Consider the following 19,475-nt stretch of genomic DNA (forward strand, 5'->3'; position numbering starts at 1 on the left):
ATGTATGCTCCCATTCTCTCTCTCCTCTCAGGTACCCACTGAAGCAAGTTTGCTTTCACATGCAAGAAGGTAGTAAGCAGATATAAATAAGATCCAATCCAGTTTATGGAAAGAATCTATGCAATATGAGCTTTTATCTACTAACAAGGGGTTGACCTAGATGTCATCATATGTGAATATGCCAAATGTACTAATTAATGAAGACAAAAAACCCAAGTTAACATCATGCTGCTTACCTAGTCTTTGAGAAAATTCATAGAATTTCTTTAGTTTGCCTACTAGTGGAACAACTGCACCCCATGCCTTCTCTTGCAGCTTCTCATCATTGGGATGCTGTATTGCCTTAAATTAGAAAAAAAAAGAGGAAAAAAGTATGCTTAGATTAAGAATAACTGATACATTACTGGGGGAGGGGGGGGGAATCTATACAGGGCAATTATTTGAGGAGCTAATAATTAAGAATTCTACCTACTGAGGAGTTTCCAGTTGAGAGACAAGCCTGTACTAACCCATGCCTGTTCCAAAAAGCTCTAAATACTTGTGTTGAAAATAAGTATCCTGAATAGGAAAACAACTTGGGGAGAGTATAAAGAAATTGTTAAAAATAAAGCTACTCAAATACAAAAATTTACATAACCAGATCTAGTTAATTAAAATCAACAACTTTATTGGGGTACCTCCAAGCAAAAAAGTTTAGTGATCAAAGCCACATCTTAACATTGGTATCTATCACCAGTTTTTGAATTTGCGAAGAAAAAGATCAAACAAATTTGCTGTGAAATTCAGGCTAAATATTACAGTAGGAACATTTAAGCACAAGCATCACCAAGACACAGTGTGTACCTGAGCTTTGAGGTATATATGCATAGACCTTGTCTTTACAGTAAGCTTCCCAGACAGATAAAGCCTTAAATTCAGTCTCTCCAGGTTTTTAAGATAGAAACTAGACTACTTAGCAACTGAAAATTACTAAGAAAACAGAAATTAAAATGCTCATAACTCTTCTGCTGCATCTTCACAGTCAACTCCTTGATCCCAAAATCTGTTTCAGTCAACCCTGGGCTGTGAGTTGCAGCATGCTCCTCTCTGGTCCCTAGGAAGCTTCCTTCCTGCGATGTCTACCTCTTCTCAGGAACGTCTCTCCTCCTTCTCCGTGGGAGCTGCAAGCTTCGTTGCCGAGACACACATTCCTGCCAGATCCTACAGCCTCTCCCTGAACATGCTCCTTCCCTGGAGAACAAATAAGCTATCTCCCGTCCTAAGGGTTCTGTGTGACACAGTTACCCTCCTTAAACCTACCTTATGAGTTCAACAGAGATTACATAAAAACTCATGGTACTTTAAAGCTGAATGGCTCCGAGTATCTCAAATTCATCTAGAGCAAGCAGAGACTCCTCCTATGTACTAGAATTTCTTAAGAGTACGTTACAGTAACTCCTCACTTTAGGAGCAAAGTAACACCATTGCTGCTTCTGAGGAAGAAGAGAAGGGGGTTGAGAGAGTATTTATTCAACCCTTTCTCAAAGATAAAGGAAAAATGGAGTGACACGCTGTAAAGAAACTTTGCTTCTGTTCCAAACATCTACTTTAGTAAATAAAAGCCAATTAAAAGGGATTGAAAATGAGATGTCTTTTGTGTTAGGATTACCACACATCAGACTTCTCCAATTAGTGTACAAAAAGATGTCGACACTACTCAATATTGCATTGTAGTCATGCCACGCTCTTTCCAAATTCACCACTAACTCAAGCAGAGCTTATGTGGGAATATAAAGAAAAATCAATAACAATAATTCCATAAAAAGTTTGAGAAGCATCACTGCTATTACATATGTACATTAATATTACTGAAACAAGCGACATCTGTTTCACTGTTAAAAAGGAACATTCCAGAGCAGAAATTCAAGACAGCAATTTTAATAGACAACATGCTTTGCCAAAACAGCTCCTGCAAGCAAAGTTAAAATCCAGCAGTATTTGGTTAGGATCAGACAATGAACAACCACAGGTTGTGCGCAATCATAACGCTCTAGCTCACCTCTCGTATTTCATGGCCAGCTCCTCTATATGACTGCAAGTCTTCCAGTATTCCTTCTGCATCCTTTAACACTACATTCACCTGATTATAAATTTCCTTTTCAGATTCTGTAGGTTGGGCATCTAAACAGCAGAACATATTAAATATATATATTTTTAACAACAAAATGGAATTCAATAGGCACACCATCACCTACGGGACAAATTCTTCATCCAGCAACTCATCAAGAACTTTCATTCTCTGAAGAGCTACTACAGTGTATGAGGAACTCCAAGAGAGTAATTGTATTCATTTTAGTAGTCTTTTAGCTTCATTTAGCATCCCAAAAATCCACCTGGAATCTATCCTTCCTGACTTACTTAAAATTGGGTTAGGAGAAGAAATCCTGACAAGTCATCTTTATGACTATCATATCAATCTCGCCTCAGAGTGCAGTACAAGCTCAATGGAAGAGACTTAGGTAAGCACTCAAAAGACGCACTCAATAGATGTTACAGGAGATGTTCATGTCTATTGTTACTGCATCACATTACTCTCTATCTTCCCTGCCTCCCCTTTTACTGGTTGGGAAAGGAACCATATCTTTTACTTCTAAATATATTTAATTCTCAAAACATATTCTTTATTGCACTAATTGCAAGATCTTCTTGTTCTCAACTCTGATCTAGTGTAAACTTGTTCTCTTTTTTTTTTCCTCCCCCCTCTTTAAGGATATATGCTGTCTCCCAGTTTTTCTATAATTAGCTAAAGACTTTCCAAAAGTATATTTGATCATCATTTCAAAAAAGCTACACATACATATTTAAAGAAATGTCATTCAATAAGAAGTATGTTTTGAGAATAATCAACAAAAGGCTTTAACCTTTAAAAATAATCACCTAGTACAAATATCTCAGACCTGGTTTACCTGATATGACATCAATTTTTCTTTTAAAATTCTGATGGAAGCTAAGCTATAAGGTTAGTTCCTTTTAGATTTATATAAAAAAAATTAGTTACTGAAGCTGCTACTGAAGCTCTTACAAAAAAACTCCACTTCTCTGTTTACATGGGCAAAATATGATATGAAATAAGTATCAGGATATTTTAATCCATGATTTCCAATGCCAAAAGTCAGGGTATTAACAATAGCTTCTTTTTTATAGGGACAAACAAAAGCTATATGGCTAATATACCCTCATGATTTTGTGCAGTTTAAAGGGTCTGGAAAATGTTTTTAAAAGTGCTTTTTCCATGATCCATATGTATAACTCCCACTAACAGTGATGGAAGTTAGGTACATACTTACATTCAAAAGAAAAAAAAAAAATCACAATATCTTAGTGTTACACACTAGAAAAAAAACATTAAAAAACAAAGTTTGTATGAGGAGAAAATAAGTTTCACATGCATTGCCTGTCTGGATTTTGCTGTAATTTTTGCATAATACTTCTTATTCTTATGGTTTAATGCATAGAGTGGGCATTATTAGCAATTATGCCTATGTATATAGACCTTGCAACAGTTTAACTGTGGTATTTTGAGAACCATCAAGAATTAGCACAGGTAAAAAACAAGCTGGTCACTCCTTTAAAAAAAAAAAAGTATAAGAGCACCACATTGATTAGGCATCGAGTAAAAGTGGCCAGTGCTTTTTAGATCATCACAAAGGTCATCTTTATAATTTTGAAAGCTGCTGAAGACTGCTGTAAGAAATGATGACAAAAAAATGAGGGAAAAGAGCAGACAGGTAAGTACCAGTTGACTGGCAGCAGTTCATGCACAAACATGAAATGCTATAGTGAAATACAGACTAAAACATGAAGCTCTGTAGCATTCCAGATTGTGTTGTTAAATAATGCAATCAAGACTTGCCACTTGGATCGCCTCGCAGTGAGCGCATCTCTTGCCTATTTAATTTTTCATGCCATTTTTTCGTTACCCTCTCTAGTAAGGAGAGTTCATTTTTCAACGGCAGGGCAGGGGGGCACAGCAGAAGGGCCCATGAGAACTCCTCCTCCTTTCAAAACCCACCGACAAGCAGAACAGATGTAGTACGATGACCTTCCAAGTTTAGAAATGAAAATCATCTTCTAGATACAAATTAAGTCTTCACTGAACAGCTGGCTATGCAAGTCAACACCTTCAACACCTCTGTTAGTGTGTTTCACTTAGGATGTAATCAGCCAACTACTGTGTTTAATTTCCCTAAAATGTTCCACGAAACCTAAAACAATGGTTTATACTTAATTTGTTGGGGGTGGTAGGTTTTTGGGGGGGTTTTTTGCTTGTTTGTTTTGATTATAACAAACTTATAGATATACATGCTTTAAAATCCAGTAGGCACTGGATTATTTCTTTTGTTATGTATTTCATTTTGGTGCACCTAGTCCTCTCCAATAGAAGAAAGCTGTAAACCTAATTTGTGCCAACTAAGTTCCTCTCCCATCTGTAATTCTTCTGCACCTAGAAAAGAGCTCGAATTTAAAAAGTAAACCTAAATTATTTTATATTCACTTCACAATACATTTAGGATGTATTAGGATAGATTTAAAAAGCACAATACAGAAAAATCTTCAAGCCCTAGTGCTGGCTGGCTCCGAGCAATTGGTTTATTTGATTCTCAGCACAGGTTAGAGCATTGTGTTCTGAATGCCCATCACAGATGGAGAAAGAGGAAGAGGTTCCTCCTCCTCCTAAGCACTACTGTAATCTTGAATTGATGGAGGTAGCATTCCCAAATATCAGTATGTGCCCGAGGACTGAAGCTACGGGACTTTCACTAGAGAATCACTAATTGTGGAACTCGTTTTCCTCAATGTGGAGTGCACAGAGCAGGAAAGAGAGTTACTTCTGGAGTTAGTCTTGACAACTAAGAAAAAGCAACGAGCAATGCCAGGCACCCAAACAGCAGGATGAAGGAGGCATACAATTTCAGGGATTTCCCCTTTCCCCTTCCATGGAAGGGGAAGTTCCTGCTACAACTTCATGACAAGGGTTTGCCTTTACCCAGCAACATTTTCCATAGAAAGAACAAATACAGTAAGCACAGCACAGCTCACTGAAATGTTCCGAGGTTTGATATTGTCGCCAAAGGAGCCGACCCCTGGTTAAGTTGCCCTTAAAAAAGGGCAACTTTCCCATTTTTAATCCAGTAGTAAGAAAAGTGAAGACTGAGGTCCCTCAAGTAAATGAGGAGTTCATCTTTAAATTAATTTTAAATTTAATCAGAACATTACTGCACTAGGTGCAATATACTTTTAGACTTCAGAAAGCTCACACGATAACGTATTGAAGACAAAAGAGTAGACTTGAAACAATATACAAACGCTGTTATGTGAACTAAATGCTATGGAAGTATGACAACATATTGCATGCGGGGAACACACACATTTATTGACTATTTAAAAAAAATATTTGGCTAGCCTACATAACTAGTAGGGAGAGAAATCTGGGGTTAAAAGTTTATACTGCACAGCAAACGCTATTTAAACTGATATTTTTTCCCAGGGAAGAACACATCAAGTCATCTGAAAACGGCTGGGACAAAACTCGCAAGCAAGGGAGAGAAAAATCCCAGATTGCTGGAGATGAAATAAATTTATTCATCTCTGTCATCATTACTATGGAGAATGCTATCTTTGTGGCTCCTCTGAAACCTAGCCAAGTTCTTTGGAGGTAATGCAGAATACTTTCAGCGCTAGCTTGAGATCACCGTCTGCAACCAAAAGTACTCTGTATTTTAGCTGCTATTCAAATCAGTAAATTTGAAAGGATTTGCACTGTGACAGTAATGACACCGCGTAAAAGTTGAGCTGTAAGTTTCCCACATTGTAGGTGGCTGGTTTATGTTAACAATATTGTCCTTACAAAGCTGTGCATTTTCCTCTGCTCATGTTAAAGTGGCACTGCAGAGACTTTAGTAGAATACTTAAGGCCGCTATTTGTTTCAAATAGGTACGGTGAGGTGAATGACCAAAGAAAACATAAGCTTAACCAGTGTTAAGGCAAGGAAAAGCCAACAGCCCATTATATCATTTATCGGAACATTTTTTGCCTGTATTCTGATAGTCAGTCACACATATCACTGGAATCTAGCACCAAGACAAATATCTGAAAAAAAATCTTAGAAACCAGTCTAAAACCTTTCTAAATTTGAAGTTTGTATCCCTATAAAGCTTTATGGACATCAGATTTTTAGCTCTTTATGGTACTGTGCAAGAACTGTTTAACTAGTCTGCTCACTCCAAAGATATATATGGATTTAAGAACAAAAGACTTCAAACTGTGTATTATTGGGCCAGGCATAACATAGAATTGGCAAATTTGTTTATAATACAGAGCTTACTTGCTCTTCCACATAAAAACACAATGTTAAGTATCACAAGATTAAGTGCCAAGTCTTGAAGAAAGATCTTGACTGTGTCAAAGCCAAGATCCTGTCAAAGCAAGCTATCTGAAACAGAGTAGAAAGAACCATGGATACACAGTATAGCAGCAGAAACAAATGCAGGACAGGGTCCAAAATGAATAAAGAACAGCCTAACAATTCAGCCATAATATAAGTCACTTAATTTGACTGCGTATGTAAACATTTCATGTCAGCAACCTGCTTACTCTCATGCCAAATCTTGTTCATGCTCAAAACATGCACTTTAAAACAAAATTGATAGCTAAAGAATCAATATTTTTTAAAAAATAGCAGCAGTTTTTACTGCAATTGATCTTAGAATTATGCCTCTTGTATCCAGCTAACCTGAATTTAATTTAGTCCAACGAAATGGTCAGTGTTTGCAGATTAAGCTGGAGCTTCTCAACTCCAATATTCTCCCGTATCAGTTCTTGCTACTTCACTAAGTCATACCTATTCTGATGACGTGTGAGATTTGAAGTGGTTTTAAACAACAGTTTTGCTTTCTGATTTTTTAACACAGCCCTTGATTATCTTTCCCTTTATGAATAGTTTGTATGGCTATCATATTCCAATAACAATATATTCAGAAGAGACAACTGATAAAATCAACAGTACAGGATAAGGGTTTAGAGAAATTATAACTTTAAACATCACTGAAGCAAAAACATATTTCTCCAAGCATTCGTTTTCACACTAGAACTAATATAACCAATTGCTACTGTTTCATCAAACACAACTAAATAATTTGGGGAAAGAGAAGAAGATATAATGAATCTCAAATTATCCATATCACAATACTTCATCAATTTTTTGTTATGCTATTCCATTGTATTTTATCACATGGTCAAAATCCACTTGAACATTAGTTTTCTTATTTTATGCTTGCTGATGTGCAGCTGGGTAAAGCAACAGCATATCCCAAAAGAAAGCAGTTAAGCATGCATAGCAGCAGCCAACAACTTACCTGCCATTCTTAGGCTGTATTATATCATGCAACAAAAACTAAAAGTAGAAATACTAACAATATGTGAACCTTCCAGAAGGCTTGGCATTGATCATACAAGTTATACGTCTCTTCTTTTCAAAAGCAATTTCGTCTCTATACTCTGAGCCCCCCTTTTAAGGAGGGATGAGGTGAACTGTCAAGTTTCAATGCCAAATCGAATAAGGTTCACATATACACCTTTCACGTGATGATGTTGGAGAGCTATGAATAGCTGTTCTGAGCCAATCTGTATATGCAGCATTATTCAGTATGTAGTGGCACACTGGAAGTGAAAACAAGAGAATCAGGTTTCATATTCAGTCCTTCCTTTAAGGTGCATGGATCTCCTTGCAATTTCAGTAAGTCTTCAAATAATCCAAATTGCTTTTAACCAAAACTTTAAAAAGAAACAGAATTTTGGTTTAAAACAAGAACCATATGAGATTCCCACAGTAAATATAATTTGAAAGCCCTCCCTGAAATAAAGATTTTACATTTTAGAAACTGATGTTATTGCTTTCTACAAAAGTTTGCTGAACAATTATCCATAGCTCAGGCATGCAAAGCTGTTAGGAGGACGGCAAAGTGAAAACATACATTTAGTACATGACAAATGCAGTCTACTGCAGGCAAAGAGTAATAGATATATAAAATCATCTTCTCACTTTCAAAATCAAGGAAAAAATTTGGCCCCTGCTCAAGGTCTGTGCATGTCAAAACTTTTAGAAGGTTCCCCATGTTAAGGTACCTGCCAAGACAAGAATGAGAGAAAAGAAATTTTTGGTTTTATAAGAAGGAACAGCCCAAATATAGTTGATTGAAGCGGTGGGGGAAAGAAGACCAGAGAGTTCCATCAGGCATGAACCCGTCCTTCAGTCTGCCGCCCTGATGGGTGGAAGGAGACCCCCACCTCGAGGACGTACAGCTGGTGATCCCAGAGATGCAATGCAGCTTTCCTGTAAGAAGTGACTATGTCACCAACATCTTCACAGCCACCCCTTCGAAAAAGGGGTAGAACTCCAACTGAAGGCATTGCCAGTGACTAATTCTGTCCTGGTACACCCTAGCACCAGTGTCCTGAGCAGGAGTACCACGTTGAGGGCTAAGTACTGTAGTTGCAAACATTGACATGATAGCCATGCTAGAGATTTCTACCTGATGGGACAACAGAAGGAAAGAGTTTTAATTTTCTCAGCCCTTATAATTTTGTCAGAAAGCCATTATAGAAAACTGCATCAAGATACATCATTTCAGTGTGCAGAAAATGCTAACGCAAGTATGCCACAGATCTTTTACACAAGTTGCCTAAAACATTGGTGAAGTTAAGACAATTCCACTTTGGACTTCTGGATGTAAAAAATGCACATTAACTGCACCATGAATGACCCAACCAGGATCAGGAATGATTTAGTACTCACTCTTGTATAAGATAGGATTACAGTGAACAACTGCTCAGCACAGATTACTAAGGCATACTGACAGAATTTTTTGTTTTATGATTACTTGATTTGCAGGCAGATGGATGGACATCATTGACCACAGAGACCCAAAATGACTAAGCACAAGGAAAGAAAATTTACACAGTAGCATGATGGTGGCTTGGCTACTACTGCAAGGGAAAAAAGAAAAAAAAAAAGAAACAGAAAACACACATGCAACTCTTTCAAATTGTAGATTTGCAACTGAGTCCCCTAGCCTTCACTGCAGCAGGTATAAGCAACCCTACTGTTACCATTTTAAATGCACCAGCTGTGAAGGGCTGAGAGACTTACTTTCAAAATCCAAGAAAAAATGTGCTGCATTGTGGTCTATGTCCCTGGTTAGCACCTTAATGAGATTACCCATGCCAGCAAACCTAAAAATAAAAATGGCAAAGTAATTTAGTTCCAATAACCACCTCCTATTTTAAGTACATGCCTGGGGCTCACCGGAGCAGGGTTCCTGTCAGGTTTTGCACACTGGATTCATCACCTTCTGGTGGGAAGTAGAAAATGTGCACTGTACAGCGCACTTCCACTCCCCTTCTTCTGAGGGAGGAGTGATTATTGAAAAAATTAAGAGTTATAGCTTTGACAAAAATAAAGTTCTGAACTACTGGCTCTTTTTCATCTTTAATACATTTAAAGAATTATGTTACCTATAATGACTAAGCAATTGTTTTTCATTACTGCAGCAACCCACAGCCAACAAAGCCATTATTGCTTAGCACAAAAGCAACCTCAGATGGAACTGGTGTCATCATAAGCCTGATTTTTACTATCTCCCCATAATCCAAAACAAATTTCAGAATGCCTCTTAATAGTAGTCATCTGCAGCCAATGAACAGTTTTTCCCATTAAATCACGTAAAGTGACAAGTTAAAGGCATTAGATTTTTCCAAAAAACAGGAGATAATAAAGTTTCAGCAGTTCTTCTTGTTTGCTGTCACATCCCAGCTAAAAGAAATGAAAAGTGGAAGAAAAATTAAATAGTCATTAGATTAATCTAGGTCAGATAAAGTAACAAAACAGTTTCAAATGTTACCGTAAGTTTCAGAAATCAATACCTTCAGTAGGACTATGAAAACTACATTTCCTAACAAGGCAGCCTTTTCAAGGACCCTTCCATATTTTACAGAGGCTGAAAACATACTTAAGAACCATTGCCCTGAAATATCAGGAGTTCACTGGAGTGCTGCTGCAAGACAAACACAAGACACTACCCAAAAACGTGATTTCAAATTATTTAAGAATAAGCCATCAACAGTCTGACATCTGGATTCAAGCATAAGATCTAAAAATCAAGTTTCAAATCAGTGTAACTATACCAACCTACCAGTGTATGTATGCCCTTTTTTTTTCCTTCTGATTTTTTACTGTTACCGAAGACTGATGTTTACTTGGAGGGAGGTGGCATGACAGTAAGAATTCTTCATTTATTAGGAATCAAGAAAACTGAAGCAATGTGAAGTCAAAACAAATTGTCTGGCAAAACAAATTTTCAGGAACCTGTGTTGCTGATTTCTTGAGTTCCATAAGAAAAATGCAACTGGTGTGCAAGGGAAAAGCAAACTAAGAACAGCATGCAATTTATTTTTCAGGACCCACAAGATTCATCAACAATCACACAATCAACAAAAGCTAGAGAAGGAAGTGGGAATTAATCCCATGTTGTGGAAAATTACCCAGTCTTTGCTCCAACAACTTCTACAGAATGACCAAACAACAGTTAAAAAAAAAAAATCTGTATCTTTAGAAAAGCGATTTTGAGTGTAATCCAACTGATCACAGTGGATTCTGCACACAGAACCTCATCACTAGGTGTACACTTGCTTTTCTGCACACTCAACTTTCTCCTTGAAATGCCAGAAAATGCAAGTCCTGATTCCTAAGCATTTCAACTTAAGTTTTCTGAAAGTGATCAGATTTCCAAGCCTATGAGAAACATCCATTATTTAAGGAAGTTTTAAATTAGGGTGTCCAGTTTAGACACTTATCTTCAAAATTAATCCATCAAAACGTGTTTCTTCAGAGAGGCAGCTTTTCCAGAGCTTTCTATTCCATAGCTTAGTGAACTCTTCAAATGCTACATGTGCACCAATGCTGCATAAACAAGAAACAACAGAAAGCAGAGAAACTACTGTTCTGTATCTCGCAAGCATGTTCTGTAACACAGGACTAAAACCCCACTTAGTCTACTCCCCAACAACGAGGGTATTCATAATCTGGAAAAAGCTGAAACAGAGGCATTCTTAAACAAATATTTTCAACATGGGCAATAAAAAGCCAAAAGTACAAGCCGCCTAATGCTGATTGAGTCTGTAGATTCAGATTGAAGAACCAAACCTCAAAACAGTGTATTACGTATGTCAATTCCAACATTAACAAGCAAGGAGCAAATACATAGCAGTGAATGGTGTTAACCACCTAAAGAGAACTCTAACTATACCTACAATTACTGCCATGCTTCAGCTCTTCAGCTGCACCATCCCCTCCTCCACCAAAATATTTTCAATACTTCAAGTAAACGCCTCTATGTAGGTTTTGCCTTTGTTTTGATATTAACCAGTCTCCTAAGAGTTTACAGGGTCATGCATGTGGTTTAAATATCGGATAACATTACTTCTGAAGTTCAGAGTAGGTGCATGCTTATAGGGTTGAAATATTTTGAAGATAAGTTTACAGAAGAACATATAGCCACTGCAGAACAGATTGTTTAATGGAATCCCTACCACTTCCTAAAATGAGTAAGGGGTTGGGGACTCAGTTTTGCAATACAAATACCTTCATTCAGACCTTCACCCCTCAGGAAAGTCTGCCAATAAGAATATATTTTTTTTTTTTCTGGGAGTGAGTTTAACAAATAGAGAAGCACAATAAAAGGTTCGGAACTACAATGAAATGGAAGATGTGAAACAAATTCAAGCAGAAGATGCAACTGACCTAATGGTAACAGTTCAGTGAACTGCCTCTCTCAGAAAAGGAGAGCAATTGAAGAGGATGGGAATGGATTAATTCAACTTTGACAGCAACAAGATGACAACATGTGATACAAGAATACCTTTCAATTTAAATTAATACAAAGCTGCATGAACACTTGTTCATAATAAAGTTCATAACAGACCTCTTCCCTCATGCATTCAGCATACTGAAAAAATCTTGATAAACTTTAGTCATGTCACAGTTTCGCCTACAAGATACGTGATCACATTTACTTTCTTAGCAGCAGAACATTCACCGTATATTCAGTTTTTATGGAGTGAATAGAAATCTAGCAGAAGGTGGACAAACAATATTTCTGAAACTTGTATCAAGATGAATTCTAACAGTTACTCAAGGATCTCAAGTATTCCTTAATACCAGAAGATTTGCTGTGTTTTAAGAACTGTGAAAAAGACCATTCCTCCAAGTTGTAATCCAAAAAGTTAGACTTCAAGAAGCTAGAAAAAGAGCTTGAAAACTTTATTTAGACAGAAGTTGAGATGATGTAATTGATCTAGCATTTCTTGGGAGGACACTTTCTCTCTCCTTAGCATTCAAGGTAATGAACACAAAATCCGACAGATAGGAATTTACTCTTCTGGTGAGGCTAAGCACTAGTTTCTCAAGCTCTGAAATGGCCTTCTAAAAATGAGACCGTGGTATCACAGTGTGGAACTTCTAGATGCATGGAAGCAGCTGTAAGGTCAACATGCTTTGGCTCAGGTTAGATGGCTCTACACTTCTGTACATTATTTTGCTTTAAAAGGTATAGCTAAGCAGCAAGAAGAGCTGACCTGTTGCACTCAGACAGAACCCTATAGAGGGGACAATGAAAACTGACCTTTCTGAGAGGCTGCTATTTCAGCAGAATACATGGATCAATCTAGAGTAAAGCAACCTAGCTCAGAGATGCCTCAGGCTCCTGACAGATCCAGATTTACTAGAGATTGTTTTGTTCAAGATGGCTTGTCATTTGCATTTCTGCTGGGCCCAAGACACATGAAAGAAGGTCCACTACTGGCTCTAATATTAAAGATGATGACAATCTGCACGTAGTAAAAGAAACAGTCTACAAAACTAGCCATTAACTACAGTTGTCTTCGGGACCTCTTCTGATTTTTGATGCCCTTTAAAAGCATCACCAGCGTGGAAGATTTTGGTAGTTCTATGAAGACTTATCTTGGTAATTAACCCACCAATACTGGCATGCCTAGTCAGTACTGATTTACCAAGCATTCTTTCAATTTCCTTGAAAGTCCACAACCTCAGCTGAAGTAAGTAGAATTACTGTTTTACAAAGTCAGGTGTGGTTCCAGTTAACTAGCCCTGACATTGAACTATCGTTGTCTAGTCAAGGACATCTTCCAGCACTAATTGCATCCTTCTCGAGCACACTGCCACATCAGTCTGCCCCAATTCAAGAAAGATTTGAACCTGCATAAAGACCAAAGCCAACAGCAAGTACTACTACTGAGTTTTATATCCTGCAGTTGGGCTTTCTCCCAGAGTCAAATAGCTGACGCAGAACATTGACTGGAGGTGACTTTTGTGGGTGGTAACACACCTTTTGACCCACAATTGTACCAGTGCAACTGGAACAAAATCCACACTGAAGCTGTAATCCTTATCAAGAAGAATTTTGCATACTGCAATCACCAACATCAAAATATTCACATGCCCAGCCTTAAGTACAGTTTAGGTCACTATTTGTTCTTACACAGCTTCAGATTGTCAACCTCCGTCCAATTTTATTTTGTAGTCTTATTCAGAATACAGTACACTTCAAAACTTGCAAACTGGTTTTTCTCCCAAGGGTCTGATTGGTTTTAAGATTTTACAGCGTAGTGTCCAAAGGTAACTCATTAGGTAAACTGACAGTGTAAGATTCAGTAAAAGTACACTTTAGACCTCTGAAGCTTTCTCTTGCCATGAATCCAACATCATAAAATCAGAGCAGAAAAAAACCCCAGTAGTCTCTGTCCAAAAACTGACTGTCCCTGTGAAGCTGCCCAGAATCCCCTCCTGGCATGCTCTGTACTCCAGCACAATACTTGAGCCACGTGGAACAGGTTATGTGAAATCAGAGCGCAAGCCAAGAACATGGTTTAAACCTGACCTACTTGCAGAGGAAGACATACGGAATGCCACATTTGATTACAATGATTTGGCCCATTACAGCCTTATGGGGTTGTATGATGTTGCGTGTAATGTCATGATCAGACAAGCGGAAAGCAAAGGCGTATTTTCAAAACAAGCCTTGCACGCATGCCCTTCATGCTGAAAACATCCCTGACACATTTAAATTTTTTTTCCTAAGCTAAGCCCAGGGGAAGTTTAATAGAAATACATGATGCAACTAAATTCAACTGAGCACTAAAGAAGTTTCCCACTCTCACACCTGAAAGGAAAACTGTACCTTAACAACGATTTTGCTTGCAACTGGTGAGCAGCTGGAAAACTTATTCTTGTTAAAGGTAAAATATTACAGACGTTCGTAAGGGACATTTTTAATTTTGCTTTGTTCTATTGAAGAATAGCATGCTTTCAAACTAGTTTAAAAAAGTTAAATAAATAGATGAAAAAAATGTGTTTGTGATCATTCAAGAATGCCTGCTTCAAGAAGACATCAGCTCACCTTTTGGAAAAGCATACACTATTCCCAAAACTACTTTTAATAAAGCTTAAGGCTGAAAAGGAACATGCAGAGAATGAAAACTGTATTCTACAAAAACCTCATATCCACGCTCTGGAGTTTGGAGGAGGAAGTTAAGCATGACACTATATGGAAAGCACATCTAATGAAAGAACAAACATTTTCTTCCAGGGATTGAGTTTTCAATTTTCAGTTGGTCACGTATGTGTGGCATAAACCTCTGATTCAGAGATATTTTGGTAAAATAGTAAATGAAAAACACTTATAACATTAAAAGTCTTACATTATACTATAATGCTATAGTGTTATAAGTTACAGTGTTACTACATAAACAAAAACCTAGCTGAGTGTCTCTCTATACTGTTTTTCTAGAACGATAATCCTGTCAGCCTGGCAATTGTTTCAAGGCTTACTGAACATCTTCTGCCTATAGTATCTAGCCATGAACAGGGGGTGGGGAGGGAGACAGTGAATAGGTGGCTGCCCACATCAGCTGGAATCCAAGGCAGCCCTTAGCAACACATGGTATCACAGGGCAGACAGCCTATAGGATCGAGCGTCATTTTCTCTCCCGATGAAGCAGTTAAGCTTCATAGGCAGTGAGAATATATCTGCCCTCAACCTTAAAAGCTAGAGACTGCTGCAGAGATGGAAACAGGCTTGTAAACTACATTGCAGGAATCACTCTTTTCAGAAAGTTGTAACATTGTCCTTGGATCCAAACATGCTTTTCCGAGTCTAATACACATTTATTTCTCTTCAGAATAGTGCTAGAGAAGCGTAGATACCTGCGCTAGTTTTGGCTAGGATAGAGTTAATTTTATTCACAGTAGCTAGATATGGGGCTGTGTTTTGGATTTGTGCTGGAAACAGTGTTGATAACACAGGGATGTTTTCATTACTGCTGAGCAGTGCTTACACAGAGTCAAGGCCTTTTCTGCTTCTCACGCCATCCCACCAGTGAGCAGGCTGGGGGTGCACAAGAAGTTGGGAGGGGACACAGCCGGGACAGCTGACCCCAACTGACCAAAGGGATATTCCACACCATCGGACATCCTGCTCAGCAATAAAACTGGGGGGGAGGCTGGCAGGGGGGCCGCTGCTCCGGGGATTGGCTGGGCATCGGTTGGTTGGTGGTGAGCAATTATTTTCATTTGCATCACTTGTCTTTCTTGGGTTTTATTGCTCTATTTGTTATTTTCCTTTTCATTACAACATTATCATTTATTATTATTTCAATCATTAAACTGTTTTATCTCAAACCACAAGTTTTCTCGCTTTTACCCTTCTGATTCTCTCCCCCACCCCACCGGGTGGGAGTGAGCAAGCGGCTGGGTAGGTGCTTAGTTGCCAGCTGGGGTTAAACTACGACAATGCCCTCTGACACATTCTAATTCCTACTACTGATATTAGTGGAGTTTAAAGGAATAAGATCTGTCATTAAACAAAATCCCAAAGTAATAAAATACACTGTCCAGACAAGAAATAATTATTGAGCAAACAGTAAAAAATAGTAGTTATCACTCAGTCTGGAAAAGAGACCAACACATGGAAATCATCAGCTTTAGATTTAGGAAGGAGAAGCTTGGTGCTATTAGCTTAAAACAAGTTAGATTTTGGATAAGCTGGTCTCATTTTCAGGACTCATCACAGCTATAGTAATATTATTACTATTAAAGGGAGCAGTTCAGATACTGACATCTAACTGCTGAATTGAACACATACACGAAATGCCACAGCAGTCACCAGTTCTGCATAAAACACGCAATTTCATTCATTGCTGGACAATTTGTTCTAGCAAACGTAAGATTTCATCAGGTTTTACATACACTTCTATGACATACTTCACAGTCTAAACCCATGCAAAGATCTGTGCACTGCTTTCCACTCCTGACACCTAGTGGTTATCCTTCCACAAACCACTAATTGCAAATCAACCATAATTAGAAAAAATAAAAGAGATACAAGACAAAGAAACATAATACTCCACTGAATTCCTGGGGCTTCAATCATCAATATCTTACCTGAATAGTGGAAAAACAATTTATACTGCCAGATAGAAAATGTTTTTGTACAGGAAAGTAAGTATTCAGGCTACTTAAAAGCTGTTTAAAGCTGCCTCTGATGTCAGCCCTTTTGGCTAAACTGACTTTGATAAAATAAACTGTTTTAGTTGAAACTGAAGTTACTTTTTTTGAGATCACACATCATCAATAAAGTCTCCTTTCTGAACAAAACTGAATTCAAAACTTGTCATATCAGGAAAATGGAGGCCTGCCAAGGAAAATAGGCTAGTGAAAAAAGGCTCACATTCCTCAAAACCAGAATTGTAAAGTACAGTCAGGTCAGTGTTTATTCAGTCCATTTTTCCACTTAGAGAAAAATCAAGGGAAAGGCACTGAAGAATCCACAGTTCCTTTAGAAGAGGCAGTTTAAAGCCTTGTTAATTTGGGAATATTTTAGTGGCACAGCTGACACCGAATAACTTATTTGACAGGAGCTACAATAAAATAACTAAGTGTGCTCACACAAGTCTGGAATAAAACCCAGTTTGTCTGGAAGGATTACTCTTATTTTTCAAAGCAGAACTTGTATTGAAAAGGAGAGAGACTATGCTCTAAAAATCTGCTCTGATTTACCCTTCAACAAGTAACTGCACAATTCTTCCAAGAGTGAATCTGGGGCTAAAACATAATTAGATATGCTTTCCTCTTTCAAAATGATACAAGCTCAACATGCTTTCTAGCTTAATTCTGCATAATGCTCTTTTTAAAAATTCAATTACATTGCAACCATCAGAAAAAAACCATACTTTTTTTAGTTCAGGGACATCTACATTCAAATGCAATTTACGCTTTGCTTTCTCCTTCAAAGTTTGGAATCTTAAAAGCCTTTTGCAGTGCTGTAACTCCTCCAACAGAGGTCACTACCTTACAATTTGATCTTCCAGAGAAAGGGAAGCTTGTTACAAATGTGTTCATACTATCTTAGTGCCTTACAACTCTGAGAGCCAGCAATTTCCTTCCAGCGCAAATACTGCATTTAGTCCATGATATTGTGACAGTATCATGGAAACAGTGGCTGATCTTGAAGTCTGTCTTTTTTAAAAGTAAGCTGAGAACATTCTATTTTTATCAGGTACATAAAGATGCAAAAAAGCATTTAACAAGAGATGCAGTAGATTTACAGATTGCTTTTTTGTTCTTTTACAGAAAAGCTTCTTACTCTACAAAAGATAGCGTGCCTATTAAAACTGTGTTATACTACCACATTACTAAGAAAGTTTCGTATTTCAACGATGTCAGCCTGTAATTTAACAGCTGTCAAACTCTCACCTCTAAAAAAACCCAAAACAAAACAACCCAACAATAATTTGTATGGTAAGTCCTCCTCCTGCCAGCTTTTCATCTCAGTGTAAAGAAAACCAATCAAAAAAAACCCCCAAAACCTGCAAGTTTTATCTAATTGCTAGGAAAAAATCTTTTCAATCCCTAACTTCACAATAGCGTCTAGTCCAATTGATCTGCCACCTTTTAGTTGTTATTTCACTTGTGAAAAAACACTCCTCTTCAAGCCTAGTTTTATTTGGAAATGTGTTTTCTTTCAAAATAGCTGAAATCCCATCAGTAACCAAGCTGCATGAAGTTGCACTGAGGCTCTGACAAACAGCCTTGGTAATACTGCCACCTAATGTACTAGGACAAGGAGTACAATCATCTGCATCGCTCTTTAATACTCAAGTTATACTCAAACACTTCTTTTAGTTTGGCTCCAAACTGTTGCACTGCCTCAGTGCCTTGGCTTGCAAATCCTACACTAACAATATTATGACAAATTATCTAGTCATTAAATTGATGGATATAAATATTCGTTGACATGTTCCATTCTCAGGGATTTTTTTGTAATGTCACAGTACTGAACCACAAACCTTATGTGTATGAACCTGACACTGACTGTCCATCTGCGAATTCGGTTCAGTGACACACCAGCTCTGAACTACCAAGGAGGAAGGAAGGGAAGTCCCATGGCCTTCCAAATCACGTAGCTGGAAGGGCAGACTTCCAAATTTCAGGATAGCTTTCTAATTATTCTTTGGAGTTTCCCGAGACACCAGTCAGACAAAAGTATTTCTGCAGAATATAGAAGGCTAATGAAACACATCAAGTTACTGATGGTACAACAGAAGATGACGAGCAGAATGATACTCCTTCCCATCCCATCTGTTTTCAGAAACAGTAACAAAACAGACAGGCATTAGGCAGGGTGGGGAATAAAACTGGTCTTTGCACAGTCGGTTGCTTCTTTAAAGTTTCACAAGAGATTTCTTGCAAGATCAAGGTTCTACAGCCGTCGTTATCATCTCCGGTTATTTGTTCAGATAGCCTCATGAGGCATAGTATCAACTACTTCTATTGAGTCCGGATAGTTTTTCTTGTTAGAAAGCAAGTGTAAAAAAAACCAACCAACCAACAAAAAAACCCAGACCACACTGGTCTAGATTCCTCTAGCTGTGCTAAATCTGATCATCTTTTATCTCATTTTCCATCCCTCCCAACATACGTCAAGTTTTCTTTTAATCTTAAAATCAAACTAAAGGTGTACCGTAAGTGTAAGATATCATAAGACATTTTATTTTCATCCACCTATTGGAAACACAGAGGAACATTTGCTATTCTCCAGTGATATTATACAACCTGCAATCCATTAAGATCAGTAGCAAGTATGCAGAATATCATGCAGAGTTATGATTTCCTGCACCAGTCCATCAATGAACTCTAAAAGTCCATCTCATCTCACAAGGAGTTTGCAGCAGTTCTTGTGGAAAACCAGGTACATACGCAGAACAGAAAGCCATTAAACAATACTGAATATATTTAATAATCACATCTGGCTCAGAAAAATACTTGACCTGAAAATACTTATATACTGAAGAACCACCAATATAT

The 19,475-nt window shown here is 37.8% G+C and overlaps 1 protein-coding gene across 3 annotated transcripts in view; it reads right to left on the minus strand.

Annotated features, from left to right (window-relative positions):
- Window positions 1-19,475, minus strand: part of FAM49B (family with sequence similarity 49, member B) — a 45,614-nt gene that overhangs the window by 8,850 nt on the left and 17,289 nt on the right. Inside the window, exons 1-4 of one of the 3 annotated variants that reach the window (XM_009323355.1) lie at window positions 9,189-9,232; window positions 8,082-8,164; window positions 2,039-2,160; window positions 237-342 (exon numbers count right to left, since the gene is read on the minus strand). In XM_009323355.1, the coding sequence (XP_009321630.1) occupies window positions 237-342; window positions 2,039-2,160; window positions 8,082-8,154 (301 nt within the window). In that variant the 5' untranslated portion in view covers window positions 8,155-8,164; window positions 9,189-9,232. Of the gene's footprint in view, window positions 1-236; window positions 343-2,038; window positions 2,161-8,081; window positions 8,165-9,188; window positions 9,262-19,475 lie in introns of those variants that run through there. The other 2 variants (XM_009323354.1, XM_009323356.1) reach the window with 2 other exon arrangements.

The sequence above is a fragment of the Pygoscelis adeliae genome, unplaced genomic scaffold (assembly GCF_000699105.1).
Source record: "Pygoscelis adeliae isolate BGI_AS28 unplaced genomic scaffold, ASM69910v1 Scaffold103, whole genome shotgun sequence".
NCBI classification, from domain to species: Eukaryota; Metazoa; Chordata; class Aves; order Sphenisciformes; family Spheniscidae; genus Pygoscelis; species Pygoscelis adeliae.